General features: G+C 40.1%; 1 protein-coding gene across 1 annotated transcript in view; it reads right to left on the bottom strand.

Moving 5' to 3' along the window:
• KIAA0825 (KIAA0825 ortholog) overlaps positions 1-15192 on the bottom strand; it is a 162227-nt gene that overhangs the window by 92704 nt on the left and 54331 nt on the right. Inside the window, exon 4 of the mRNA XM_015427715.1 lies at positions 2007-2159. Coding sequence (XP_015283201.1) covers positions 2007-2159 — 153 coding nt within the window. The remainder of the gene's footprint in view (positions 1-2006; positions 2160-15192) is intronic.

Here is a 15192-nt window from a genome sequence, read left to right as displayed (position 1 = left end):
TGGTGGAATTTTTTAACTTTTTTATTTTTCAACTCAAATTGCTCTGGGGTAGGAATTTATGATGCTTCCAGCCTCAGTTTTAAAGTCAACAGCATTGGAAGTCAACAGTTTGAGTAAAGAACATCATGTGAACATTATTCAAATATGTTTTCAGTTTGATAATTACCACTTCACATGACGGTAATCGTCAATCAGAAACAAAATGTAATATGAATAAAAATAACTAAATAAACAAGAACAAGTATACTAAAGTTCGATAAAATGTTTTTGATATTATTGTTCTTCTAAATGATACCTTTTTCCAGAAATGAATCTAAAATGTACTAAATTTAATTATTGAATCACAGGAGATACAAATTAAATTTCAAATTAAAAAATCTAGATCACTTCAGTGTGGCTGTTAACATGTATTTTCTGTCAACATTCACTTTTTTCTACTGTGTTCCTTGGTGCTATTATCTGCCATGGGATTACAGTCAGACAGCATCAGTGATCAGTACTTCCTTGAGTTGTAACTTCTATTTTCAGCCACCTAAATTGGCCTTCATAGGTTTCCATTGTGCAAACTGCAAAGGAACTTGTCTTGACGGCAGCTAGAAGTAGTGTGAACTATGCATCTCTCTTTTCTTCACAGTTCTTTTTTTTTTGGTTCACAAGCAACCTCCTACCAAAAGCAGAATCTGCAGAACAGACTACATCCAAGTGATAATCCTATGAAAACGTATGAAGAGAAGCCCAGGTGGCCACCTTGCAAATTTCCAATGTGGAAGCCTTCGACCTCTCCGCCCAAGTAGCAGCTATAGTCCTAGTGTAATGAGCTTTACAAACCCTGGGAGCCACTTTACCCTTAACTATATACGCCTCCCTAATACAGTTCCTTAACCATCTAGCTAAGGATCTCTTAGAAGCCATTTGACCCCTCTTAAGACCCCCTAAGAGTACAAACAATCTGTCAGAAGATCTGAAATCTTTGATTTTTCTGAGATAAACCCTAAGTGTTCTTCTTACATCCAATTTATGCAGCCATTGCTCTTTGTCATTGCTGGGTCTAGGGAAAAATGATGGCCAAGAAACCTCCTGGTTTAGATAAAACTCAGATACCACCTCTGGCAAAAATAAAATAAAATATGAGGAACTTCCCAAAAAACTACTTTATTTCTGAGGGTCCTTTACAAACGTTTTGTACATCAAGCCTAAAGGCTCCATATAATATACGGAGCAAAGAATAACTAAACTTTTTATTCTTATACTCAATTTCCCCTTTTTGTAATTACCTGGCATGACTTCAATTCAGAGCTAATAAAGGCCACTTTCACCAGAGTTCAGAACTTCATTTTATCCCATGCGCTGAAAAGCCAAGTCATTGACAAAACAGCACAGCTGTTTTGCTGTCTTTTATTGATGCTGTAATTCTTTTAATGGAAATGTGGTGATGTCTCCCAAGATAGTACTATTCCACCTCGGTGTTGCCTCAAAATTCCTCACGTTACCCAATTGGAACATTCTTTTTCCCTATATAGAATAGTGCTTTCAAGAAGGTATTTTCACTTTATATCTTCCCTCTCAGGCAATTCAGGCCAAGGTTTTTTTTAACTGTCATTCCATTTTGGACAGCCACAATGAGGATTAGGAAGGGGCAAAGACTTGGGGCTCTACTGAACAGAAAAGTAAGCTGAGGTACTGATGTGATGACAATTCACCCAATCATGTTTCTTCCTGTTGTACTAATTTGCATGCTTTTGGAGGTCTATGGTTCAAAACTAAAAAGAAATATTCACTTTCCCCCACTATTTCAACTAATCTGATGTGCTAGCAAGTTCATGCTTATGTTCATTTAAGTAATTATGAACACTGCAGGATGAACTATCTCAGAAAACACTGGAATATATCAGAAGTTGTTATGACAAAGAAAGAGATATTATGCTACTTTCCCATTTCAGTTATTCCAACTACTGAATTTATAAAAGGTGATTCTTTTGAATGAAAATGAGGAAAATATGTATTACCTTGAACATTTTTGTTGTCAGAAAAACATGGTGAAACAAGCTCTTCAATCTTTTCTTCCATCACCAAAAACAGTTTTACAAGTTGGGAGAGGCATCGCAGTTGATTTATTGTTAAACTAAAGTTTCTCCCTTCTCTAGGATATTCCTGAGACACTGAAAAAGAAGTAACGGAAGTTTAGTTTTGAAAAAAATGTATATGCATTATCTTATGAAACTGATCAAGCCATCACTGAAATGAGGTGCACAATAATACACAACTTCCTATATCATTATTACTATTAATAATTAGATTGTAGTGATTGCAGAACACAAAGGATGAAGATTATTTAAAATTATTTTGACTATTTTAATTCTGTAATCATTAAAAATGGGGCAAAGAGTAGCTCAGGGAATGAAAGCACACTAGCTAGAACGGCACTTTGAAGGAGTTCACTATAGAAAAAGTTTTGTTCATAATCTTTTCCAATCAAATTTGGTCCTCTTTTGGAACCAAGATCTAGCGGATGGTCCCCAGCAGACAATGTAGATATAAAGACTCACAAAGGAAATAATACTGCTAATTCTACTGTATTTCTCAAAGGCCTTCAATACCATTGGTCATCCAAGGTTACTGGAAAGGCATCACGGGGTAGTATTTGTAAGTGATTCAAATCTCTGATACCCAGGGAAGTTAAAAAAATATAGCTACTTTTCATATTCATGGGAATCATCCTGCGTTATGCAACAAGGATCTCTCTTTTTCACTGATCATGTTCAATATTCAAGTCTCTATATGAATCCACTATTTGGAATTAAGTATTCTCAATATGATCAAGATACCCAATTCTATTTTTTTTTTAAATTGTCAGATACAAAATCAATCATCTCCATCCTAAAACCATGCCTGGATCCCTAATGAACTGAGTTGATTAAAATAGACATGGTAAAAGATATTACATAAACTTTGCAATCTAGTTAGTAGATCACCTATTCTGACAGAAGAAGCAAATTCACAACATGGAGGTACATATGGAAACTCAAGTGGTGACTGTGGCCAATAGTGCTTTTGGTCAGTAAAATCTGTATGCCAGCTATGATCCTCTGTGTGTATGTGGGGGGTAGGAACCTGCCAATCTGGTTCCAGAGTATAGCTGTAAGGCATAGAATGCAACAACCTTGTTGATATTATGCAGGTACAGACCTGGTCAGCATCTGGATGCAAGACCTCCTGGGAACCTACGTTCAGTCCTTCAGGCTTCTATAACTTCTTATATAAATAAAAGATTCTATAACTTTGAGGAAAGGCTGCTGCAATATGCTCCAAGCAGCTGCCCTTGAAAATGGATCAGAAACTGCAAAAAATAGCTTGAGTCGGTACACACAATTTGTGCTTTGCTATTTTCCCTGCATATTACTTAGATTTGGGGCACAAAGTCTGTGCTGGTTATTACTTTTCAAAATACAGTACTATCTCTGCCTAGAATCCTTGATACCTCCAGCCAGTCTGCCACTGGCCATTAAGCTCTAATGGAGGACCTACAGGTTCTATTCTCTGAGTCAGTGAAATTTATGAGAGGAGCATAGCTTTCTTGGTGCTGGCACCACAGTCATCACACTCTTCCCAAAGAAGGCATTTAGATCATTAGATGATAATAGTTTTGTTTAGAATAGTTTTTTCAAGTTACGTGTTTACACCTTAACTGCTTTGAGATTCCATGAGGAAGGAAATGCAAATTTATATATGTTGGGAATAATAAAATATCATTCTGTATGTGCTGGTGCCCGTCAAGTCACTTCTGACTTACAGCGACCCTATGAATTAATGTCCTTCAAAATGTCCTATTATTAACAGCCATTCTCAGGTCTTGCAAACAGAGGGCCAGGGCTTCCTTGTGGAATCAATCCATCTCATGTTGTAAATATCATTACAGCATTTTTATTTTGACTCCAGACAGTTCTTGCAACATACAGCTGTGAACAAATAAAAGTAAAAATGACACATAACTGTATAAAGACCACTGCTGTCTGGGAAGAAACTCAGTTCTTCCACAAAAAATGAAAAAGCCTCAGTTCTTGGTTATTAGTCAGGTTCAGCTGGAACTTTAAGCCAAACAGCTTCTGATAGGCAAACTGGCACCCCTTGTGGTGAGCAACAGAACAATTACAAAAAGGACATTATTATGCACCAAAGTACAGTTTATTCTCTGACTCCCACTTTTAAGCTTGCCATTTCCCTGTCCTGTCACTGGACTGACCCTTCTGAACAATGATGCTTCCAAGATTCTGCGTTAGGCTTTCTGTAAAATTTGTTTCAGTTCTCCTTCTTTACTTCATTTCTCCTCCTGTCTGATCACTCAGCTGCCACAGTCCAGCACTGACACTGCTGAAGCTGAACATTTCATTACTTCTTATTAAATGCTTTGGTACATTGTAATTCTTAAACAATCATGTGTTAAATTTGGATTTGTAAGCCACCAATGGAAACGAAACATTGGAACTTACCTGAAGGTTTCTTCTCTTCAGTGGGGTGAAGTCATCCAAACTGGTTAGGTGTCGCCTCCTCTCGCTCCAGGCAGGACTATGCAAATTTGTGCAGACTGTATTGGCTCAGAGTGAGGCTGACCCTCCAGTCTTAGTATAGCCCAGCTCCATAATAGATTCTGCATCCAACTAGATTTTATTCTGTTTTATTTTATTTTGGGTGGGATGTAGATGACTTCACCCCACTGAAGAGAAGAAACCTTCAGGTAAGTTCCAATGTTTCGTTCTCCTTCAGTGGGGGAAGTCATCCAAACTGGTTATATGCCCAAGCTACAACCTGGGTGGGATCCTCATTCTTATTTTTATCTGTTCTGTCACTATGCTGCACACCTTTCTACCAGATGAAGCGTCTGCTGATTAACTGGCCCCACCTATAGTGTCTCACATAGGTATAAAAGGTGCACCAGGATGCGACTCTAACAATTTTTTCCAGTAGAACACTGGTGCAAAAGGTTGCTATGTTACTGCAGATCTGGTGTAGTGGGGCCATAACATCCTTTGGAGGTCCTAGGCCTTGCACATCATATATCTCTGATACAAAGCTTGAGACCTTTTTACCTAAAGGCTGAGCTGTGAGACACAGACAGAAAATCTTTTAGCGTAATTTGCACCATCCTATGAAGGAGGCACACAGAGCTCTGAGCACATCTAGTTTGTGCCAGACTCTCTCGTTGGGGTAACATGGTATAGGACAAAAAGATGGTAGTATCAACTCTTGGTTAACGTGATAAGGGAAAAAACCTTTGGCACAAAGGAAGGATCCCTCCTGAGTACCACTGAGATCTTGTGAAATATACACAATTCCATTCCGGCCAATAAAGCCCCTAATTCAGAAACCCTTCTTGCAGAAGTCATCTCTGCAGGAAAAAAGAAGTCTTTCAAAAAGGAGACTTTAGATTCTGATGATTTGAAAGGATCAAATGGAGGACTGCTCAAGGCCTGTAACACTTTAGACAGGTTCCCAGTAAACAACTAATGCCTAATGGGAGGTGCCAACTGTATGGTTCCTTTCAGGGAAGCTAAAATTACCTATGAGAAGAAAAATTAGGCAGCCTAATGCAGTCCCACATAGAGGCCAGTGCTGCAAGCTGTCTCTTAAGGTATCCGGTCTTAGAACCTGATTCCAAACCTTGGTGTAGCGAGGGAATGATGTCTTTGTAAATAAGTTTCAGTGGATCCAGCTTTTTGGTACTGGTCCACTTTTGAATATCTGCCATGTACGATTATAGAGACAACTGGAAGCAGGTATTCTGGACTGCACCATGGTGTCAACTACTTAACTTGGAAGGCCCAGTCCTACTAAATCCACCAGTTCCATCTCTAAGCTGTCAGCTGGAGTCAAATAGGGTCCAGGTGGCAAGTGGATTCGTGTTCAAGGAGAACCCATCACTTGGCAATCTCCACGGTGAACACACTGACATCTTCACTAAGCTTTGAGACCCAAAAACCTCTGTGCCAGAAAGCAGATATGAAAATCACCTCTGTTGTCTCCTTTGACACTTTGTTCAGGCCTCAGCTGATCAGTGTGGTCAGAGGAAAAGCGTACAGCAGACCACTGCATCAACAACAAGTGTGTGTGCCCTTGCCCTCTGCCCTGGAATCATAGAAAATGATTAGAAACCTGGCAACTTGATTATAGTTTGATGTTGCAAAAAGGATCCAAGATAGGGCTCCTGAAACAAAGTGTGATTTTGCTAGAAGATCTTTTTGTGTAGACTCCATTCTCCTGGATCTAACTCCTTCCTTCTCAGCCAGTTGGCTTGGCAGTTTGCAAAACCATAAAGGTGTTCCCCTTTTAGACCTACCATTTCCCCCCCTGTCCAAACGAACAGGATTTTGGACTCATGGAGGAGCACCACTGATCTGGTGCCTCCTTGCCAATTGCTGTGTGCCTTGGCCACAGTATTGACTGTGTGCCTTAGCACATACTTGTTCCTCGATAGGATTTGGAAAGCACACCGTGCTAGTCTGACTGCCACAAGTTCCAGCCAATCCATACTGTTCATATTTTCCAATGGGCTCCCTCTGCCTTGGACAATCTGATCCTTGCATTGTGTTCCCCGGCCACTACTGATTCCTGGTTGCATACGCACAGGGCTGGGGGAGGCTGAGGCCAGACTAAAGGCCTAAAGAGGGAGGGCAGAAAAAGAGCGGGGAAAACCCTGAGCAGCCGCCCTACTGGAACTGCCAAAACCACTGGGGAAGGCCTCAGAGAAGGCTTGGAGGGGGGCCTGCTCTGCTGCATTTGCTTGGATCGACCCTTTGTTCACCTTGGGGGTCCTCGTCCCACTGCCCCTATGTCTCTTGGGGGGCCCTTCAGCTCCAACCCTCTCACTTCCTGTAGGCCTGGAAGCCTCCAAGTCGGTATGGAGCAGGCCAGACGCTGCAATCTCCTCATGGTTGCTGGACCCAGTAGAGCTCTGCTGGGTTTTTCCAGTGCAGCCAGCGGCTGGCTACAGAAACAACCTGAAGTCTCAGGTCTAGCAGCACCAACAGAGGCCCGTGCCAGTCTCCAATGCCTGAAGCCTCAGGTGGGAGAGGCCTGCCACAATAGACTCACCTTCTTTCTAAAACTGGCCGTGGAGTCTTGCCTCAAGGCCCTTCTGTCTTCCATACTTACAGGTAAGAGACTCGAAAAGAGTGGCTCTGGGTTCAGACCCAGTAGATCTCTGTTGGGTGTTTTCAGCACAGTCAAGGGCTGGCTGGGGAATGACCCAAAGCCTTGGGTTTGCCAGCACTGATGGGCCCATGCCGGTCTCTGATGCATGAATCCTCAGGTGGGAGAGGCTTGCCACAATGGTCTCCCCTTTCTCTCTAAGACCGGCCATGGGGCCCTGCCTCAAGGCCCTTCCGACTTCCATACTTACACGGTAAGAGACTCCAAGAGACCGGCTCCGGGTTCAGGCCCAGTAGAGCTCTGCTTGATTTTTCAAGCGCAGTTGGGGGGCCGGCTGCAGAAACAACCTGAAGCCTCGGGTCTGGCAGCACCGATAGAGGCCCGTGCCAGTCTCTGATGCCTGAATCCTCAGGCGGGAGAGGCCTGCCACAACGGTCTCTCACTGAGGGCAGTTTGTGGCATTGCAGATGTTTCTGCCATTGGCCAGTCTCTGGTGCCTGGAACCTCAGGCGGGAGAGGCTTGTCTTAAAGGTCTCTTTTTTCTTCTGTTAAGGCTGACGATGGGGCCTTTCTTCAAGGCTTTTCCATCTTCCATATAAGGCAAGAGTCCCCAAGAAAGCAGAGCTAGGCTCAAGCGTCCTGCTGGAGCGGCAGGGCTATTGAAACTGGAGAGTCAGCCTCACTCTGAGCCAATACAGTCTACACAAATTTGCATAGCCCTGCCTGGAGCGAGAGGAGGCGTGACCTAACCAGTCTGGATGACTTCCCCCACTGAAGGAGAAAATATACATTTTTAATAAATAGTAAATTGTGTCATGAAGAACAGTGGTGACCTTAGGCCAGTTACTGCTTCTCTCCTTAACCAGCCTCAATGGGGTTGTTGTGAGACTAAGCCTCTTTGAGTGCTTCAAGGCTGGGACTAAAAAACAAACAAATACATTCTTCTCTTATCAAACACAGATATTGAATATTCTAAATGAGCAAGTACAGAGAGATACATTTTCTGGAACTTTTGAAGCCACAGTAAATGAACTCCTCCCCCTGGAAAAACAAACAGAATATGTATGTGTTGGGGGGGGGGATTGAAAAATATGCAGTTCTTACTTTCATATGAAACCAAAACTTCTTTCACTGATTTAATAACATAAAGTGCATTATTTATAGCTTAGCATATAAAATTGTACTATTTGGCATAATTATAGGATTTAAAGCATAATATCTTCATTTTCTATAAGAAAAATAGCAAGTATGTCAAATACTTGAAAAACAGTTGCAAACAGCAGCAACTTACGCTACCATAGCTAGGGTTTCCAACTCCGGGTAGATAAATTCCTGGAGATCTGGGAGTAAAGCCTGGGGAGGATGGTATCTGGCAAGGGGAAGGACCTCAGAAGGATATAATGCCATACAGTCCACCCTCCAAAGCAGCCATTCTCTGCAGGGAAACTGATTGCTGTAGTCTAGAGATCAGTTGTAATTCCAAAAGATTTCCCAGCCATACCTGGAGGTTGGCAAACTAACCATAGCACAAGTATCTTAATTTTTGCCATCTGAAGGTAGAAAACAAATTGTACAGTAAACTGAACAAAGTTTAGTATTTGGACAGGAATTTTCTCAGAGTTACAACAGATAGGACTACCAGCATGTCTGGATATTAAGATAAATTGTATACAATTGAAAACACTCTACTCTTTAATAGGGTTGGGTCCAGACTAATATTCCAATAGCAGAATGGAACTTTCCTGCCTTCCCCCTCCTACTGCAGCCCAGTGATCTCCACAAAATACTGCTCCTGGGAGATAGGGGATCATGAGGAATGACAAGAAAGAGACAGGAATGGGGAGTCAGCAAAAATTGTTCATCATTAAATACCTTATGTACGATGTAACCATAGCATATTAATTGTTGCCAAAATATTTACATTTTAACAAAAAAAATCTTGAAAATATTGTCTACGGTACAAGAAGGGTTTCCCCCCCCCAGTGCCTGCCAAACTTTCACAATTGTTAAGACTTTTTCATACTATAATATGTGTGGAAAAACTTGCCTTAAGAAGCATTTTATTTGTTCTAAAAGAGTAAATATTTAATAGGAGTTTCTTTCAGTGCTCCCCCAAATTTTTCAGTTTTTCCATTCTGTTCTTTTTTAAAAAAGCAAAGATCCCCCCCCTCATTTTTTGGGGTGTGCGTGTGTCACATTCAAGTAAGTTGAGAAGCTTAATTGTATCCTCACCAGTATAGAACACACTCTCTCTCTTTCGCTCAAACACACATATAGACACGACCAAACACACACCTATATAAATTATACAATTTAAGGACATGAAAGTCATCATGAGATTCGGATTTAGGGATCTTTTTTTCATGGACCACATTTTAAGAACCAGACAGCTCAGGATATATATTAATTTTTCTATATTAGATTTGCACTGTACATAAGAACATAAGAGACACCAATGTTGGATCAGGCCAAAGGCCCATCTAGTCCAACACTCTGTCACACAGTGGCCAAAAATACCAGGTGCCATCAGGAGGTCCACCAGTGGGGCCAGGACATTAGAAGCCCTCCCACTGTTGGCTCCTCCAAGCTACAAGAAGACAGAGCATCATTTGCCCCAGAGCCCCTATCTATACCTTGTGGCTAATAGCCACTGATGGACCTCTGCTCCATATGCTTATCTAATTCCCTTTTGAAGCCGTCCATGCTTGTAGCCGCCGCCCCCTCCTGTGGCAGTGAATTCCATGTGTTAATCACTCTTTGGGTGAAGAAGTACTTCCTGTTATCCGTTCTAACCTGACCGCTCAGCAATTTCATGGAGTGCCCACGAGTTCTTGTATTGTGAGAAAGGGAGAAAAGGACCTCTTTCTCTACCTGTTCTTTCCCATGCATAATCTTGTAAACCTCAATCATGTCACCCCTCAGCCATCAGGTCTAACATTAACAGCATACCTCATATGTCCCCCAGAGAGTACTGCATTCAGGGGCCCAGAACCGGCTGGCTCTCCCAAGCATCAAGGAGGCCAGGCTGGTGACAACCAGGGCCAGGGCTTTCTCGGTGACGGCTCCACTCTGGTGGAACAAGCTCCCAGTAGAGATCAGGGCCCTGCGGGACCTTTTACAGTTCCACGGGGCCTGTAAAATGGAGCTCTTCCACCAGGACTTTGGAGCCGCCACCACCACTAAATATCATCAATAGCTAACAGCAGTAGAATAGAGAGCCCCGTGTCCCTGGAATTTTAACAACGGTGCCAGTGCCAATCGCTTCTACGATGTCCGAAGGAGATCTGAGAGCCGTTCATCTGGAGAGATAACTGAGTATGGCTGCCATTGTTAAAGCAACAACAATAACAACAACCAAGGACAATAATACTAGCACTTTATGTCATCAGTTCGTTGCAGTACTGTTTTAAAGTGTTTTAGTCATTTTATTGTAATTTATGCATTGCTTTATGTAAGCCACCATGAGCCAGCTTCAACTGGGAGGGTGGGGTAGAAATCTGACAAAATAAATAAATAAAAGAAGATCCAAGCAGTGGCTGGATGGACACTTGTTAGGGGTGTTCTAGGCTGATCCTGCATTGAGCAGGGTGTTGTGACAAGATGGCCTGTATGGCCCCTTCCAATTCTTATGATTCTTTGATCATGAGGGAGGGGAAATCTCTTCCCCACCCCCATTGGTCCTCCTGTCCTCCCTCTTACAGAGGCATGGAGCACTCTGATTGGGTACTTTGGGTAGCCTCCCTGCCTTTCTTGGCAGAGCTTCTGGCCACCACAATTGTTCCTGCAGTGGGTACTTCATGTGTCCACCCTTCTTACTTCAGGGGCTGCTGTTATATGCTGCCTGGAAACTTAAAAAGGTGAAGAAAATTCTTGCAATGTAATCTTATATAATCTTGTTCCGCATTCATTTTTCAGGGTTTTTAAACCCATTTTTGTCTGCAAAAACATCTTTCTTTTGTAGAAACATCTACCGACTTTCAACATCTACTAAGACATACTATGGCTTATTTAAAGGTTATTGTTTTTCAAAAGAACTTCACAGGTAAGATCCAAACAATGAGTACTGAATTAGGAGCAATTCACAAATTCAAGAAAATGTTCCCTCTAGGGATCTGATGGACTCACTACAGGTGCTAATAGGTTGCATACCCCTCCCCTTATAGTTGTTGATTTGTTCCACTATCTCATTTCATCCTCCATTAGATTTGATTATTATTCTTATCTGCTGTTGTTGGCTGGGAATGTTTCATATCTACTCTAGATTTAAAAAGTTGCTTTTGTTTGGATCTTGTTTTACACCAGCCCCTTTGTAACATTTCATCCCCCCTTCTGTTGGTTATTGAACCAAGCCCAATGCATGTATACCTCTATGTATTTGAAGAAGTCAATTCTAACTCATGAAAGCTCAGGCTGAAATAAATTTTGTTAGTCTTTAAGATGTTAATGGACTTCTGTTATTTTGCTACAAGTAAGTAATACAGCTACCTCTCTAGAACTAATTTCCAAGTGTCCTTGCACAGATTTTTTTGATCCATGAGGTGGGGGAAAAGTTGGGAATTCGATATATGATTCTGTCTTCTCAGTGAAAATTGCTGGAGATCAGAACCACAGTTTTCAAGGCAGTTGGACAGTTTCATTATACATTACCCAATCAGTTATATATTTGACAATCTCGGCCATGGCTCAGGGTAGGTTCATTCTCCTTCTTTGCATACACTGTGATACAGGATGTGACATTTCTCACATCCCCTACCACAAGAAAAATTATAGATTTCCTTAAGGAAACAGGAAATGAACTAATGGATTATGCCAATATTTTAAAAAAGGAATGCAGGCATTTCATGCTACTAATGCTGCTATTTCATCCCACTTCCTCATTCAAAAAGTCATGTATCCCAAACGATTCCCTCCTTTTGAAAATTCAAGGCTAAGAAAAAGTATTGTATATTGTCTAAACATTATTTTAAGCACTGACAAGAACCAGACACATAAAACATTTAGTAGCACTTATCCTATGTTATCAGTTCAAACTAAATCTGTTACACATCCAAAATCATAAGTATTTTGTTGAAAAATATGGCTTTCTGATTCCAGTGAATAAAATTATAACCTATTCATTTCTCAGACCAGAACTGAATTTCCAGAAGCATGTATTTTTTCTGAGTTACTGAAGGGCACTTGCAACTATGAAGAAACATACCAAAATTAATAACAGTTTTATGCAAGGTTTTATCTTATAACAAAGTCCAGTTAATTCAGAATGTAATAGGTAACATTTAGAAAGTTACAGATAGAGAAAACAGAGATTCTGAAAAGAAATCCTTTCATTGTAAAAATGGAAGTGAAACACTGTAAATAACATAGATTCGGGTGGGCAGCCATTTTGGTCCGAAACAATAGAACAAATTTTGAGCCCAGTGGCACCTTTAAAACCAACAAAGTTGTACATACACATGAAAGTTTATACCCAGAATTAAACTTTGTTGGCCTTAAAGGTACCACTGGACTCAAACTTTGTTTTACTGTAAATAACATTTATTGAGTGTACAATTATATCAGCAGGTTTTCACTAGTAACATACACATTAAATTGATACTCTGTTACCTAATCGGAGCTTCAAATTGTAATTGGCACTAGGAAAAAATCTAAAATTGTATCGTAACCTAATATTTACCACCGATGTTACTTTTTTGAGTGGTGAGGCTCTTTGACCTGCCATGAATAAAGGTTAGGCTTTTAGCAGGCATAAGACAGAATCAAACTAAAGAACTTTCAAGACTGCAAGTTATATCATTTAATGATAAAATCAGGAGATATATATGCAGGAACTCAGCCCACCCTACAAGAGCTAAACACAATTTTGAACATTCAATGTCCAGCCCTCAATGAAACTACAAAAGCATGCCTACTACATGCACTATTGAAACAGTGAAGGAGCGCTTTTGCGGTAACTCTGACAGGACAAAGGGATCGTCTGATAATTCTGTTAGCTGTTGAGAGAGAAGTCCTATCCAACTGTATTAAGACTAGACCAGCATGAGAAAGCATGATGCATTATTACTGATTATGATGCATTATTACTGATTTCTGCAGTCATTTTGTTAGTCATGTGTAGGTCACTGCTAGCAAGATTAAGGATGAATTGATAAAAGTTTGATAGAAATTATAAATTGGAGTAGCTGCCTACCATTATAAAATTACAAGATAAAAATGAAAAACATTTAAGATAATTAATAATTTTTCATACTGAATATACTAAATTGCCAAAACATTACTAATACCAAGAAAATAAATAATATCACGAATGTATGGGGAGGGGAGTAACAAGGCTGAAGATAAAGATCTAAAGAAGATATCTGCATGCACAGGATAGACCTGCACAACACAGCAGGAGCTCTTTTTTCACCTCTCTCTGAAGTAGGCTCCACTGCCAAACAGAAAACCAGCTTTGTAACTTAAAAAACCGATTGCCTGTTCAGCAATTGCGACAGTGAAAAGATAAAACTTCTTCTAGCCACACACATGGTTCTCTCCCATATCCTAGCCAAAAATTATCCAAAATTCAACTATATATTACATTTAAATAATCATACTCCTCTCTATTTTTGGCAAACTATTTTGGTAACTAATATTTGGCAAAAAATATTATGAGTAATCACTTACTATCCTCTATGCTCAATGAGATTTAACAAACAAACGTTCAAGGCAATTCAGAAGTTACAAATCCTAATAATAACAATAAAAATAGCAACAATAATGTGCTTATATACTCTCGATACTAACATTTTAGTGAAACTATAACCATCTTTCATTTATATCAGCCATCATCTACAGGCTCTCTAATAAAATTTTAAAAATTATTATTCCTCCACGTTTTCTGTAACACAATGATAATATTATATAAACTAGTCAAGTCCTCCTTCATATTATAGTAGCACAGCTTAACTGTATGAGAACTGTAGGTTTAATTTATTTGTTTTACTGAACAACAAATTACTTCACTGGGACTTAAGCAGCCTTTGTGAGGATTGCAGGGATTATCGCCCTACCAATGCTATCCTAAACACAATTGTGCCCTTCTAAGCCCATTGACTTCAATTGCTTTAGCAGGGTATACTTCTATTCAGGATTGCACTATAAATCTCCAAAAAGCAGTTTGATGTTTCTGCACCAAGGATACAGTACTGTCCCAACCTAAATAATTAGAAGCAGTTTTCTATACATGACTTAAAAGAATTACTTTAAAATCTGCTTCGGTATTATACACTAGCATTTCTAAACAGTTATATTTGTCTAGATAACAGGATAAATTTAAATCCCACATATAATTACTACACATCAAAAAAGCTATAAAAATGTTTGTAAGCAAATCTCTTTGACCTTGTCAACGTCTGCTCCTTGTTAATCTAAGGCAAACATTTATAGATTGCATTTGTTATAAAATACAAAAATATAGAGAAAGGAAACCCCTTAGCAGTTGTTACTGATTCCAGCATTTACTGACTGAGATTTCAGTGCAGTTTACAAAACAGAACAGATGCGGATGCTTACGAAAAGGTAAACAATTGTTGCATGGATTACTGCCAGACTCTGAGCTGATATATTAAACTCCAAGTGAAGCACATTTCCCCTATGGATTGCACTTATTGCCACTTCATTTCCTATGTGCACTGTCTCTCTATTGCTGTGCCTGGCAGTAAGGTATTTCCAGTTCTTTCATGACCCCTGAGGCCTAGTGCTACCTCACACAACCATTAGCGAAGGGAATTGCATGTGTCTGACACGGCCTGAAACCAATTATTTGATATTTTCTTCAGAATGATGCCCAGCTCTGTTGGGAATGAGCAATCATGAAATAATTTACCTCCTGATTTAATTTTTTCCTGCACAAATTAGTTGTAGTCTGAGCTAGCAATACACAGCTGCCCATGACATATCTCTGTCTTATCAAGATTATACTTGAAATGATAAAGAAGGGAGGGGGCTGAATAGAATAGGTTGGGGAATCCTGCTTTAAACAGGCATTGACAAGTTTATCAGATATACTGA

This window comes from Gekko japonicus, unplaced genomic scaffold (genome assembly GCF_001447785.1).
Source record: "Gekko japonicus isolate JY-2015 unplaced genomic scaffold, Gekko_japonicus_V1.1 scaffold363, whole genome shotgun sequence".
In the NCBI taxonomy this organism is placed as follows: Eukaryota; Metazoa; Chordata; class Lepidosauria; order Squamata; family Gekkonidae; genus Gekko; species Gekko japonicus.
The sequence above is the reverse complement of the archived record's forward strand: the minus strand, read 5'-3'. Positions and strand labels throughout refer to the sequence as shown.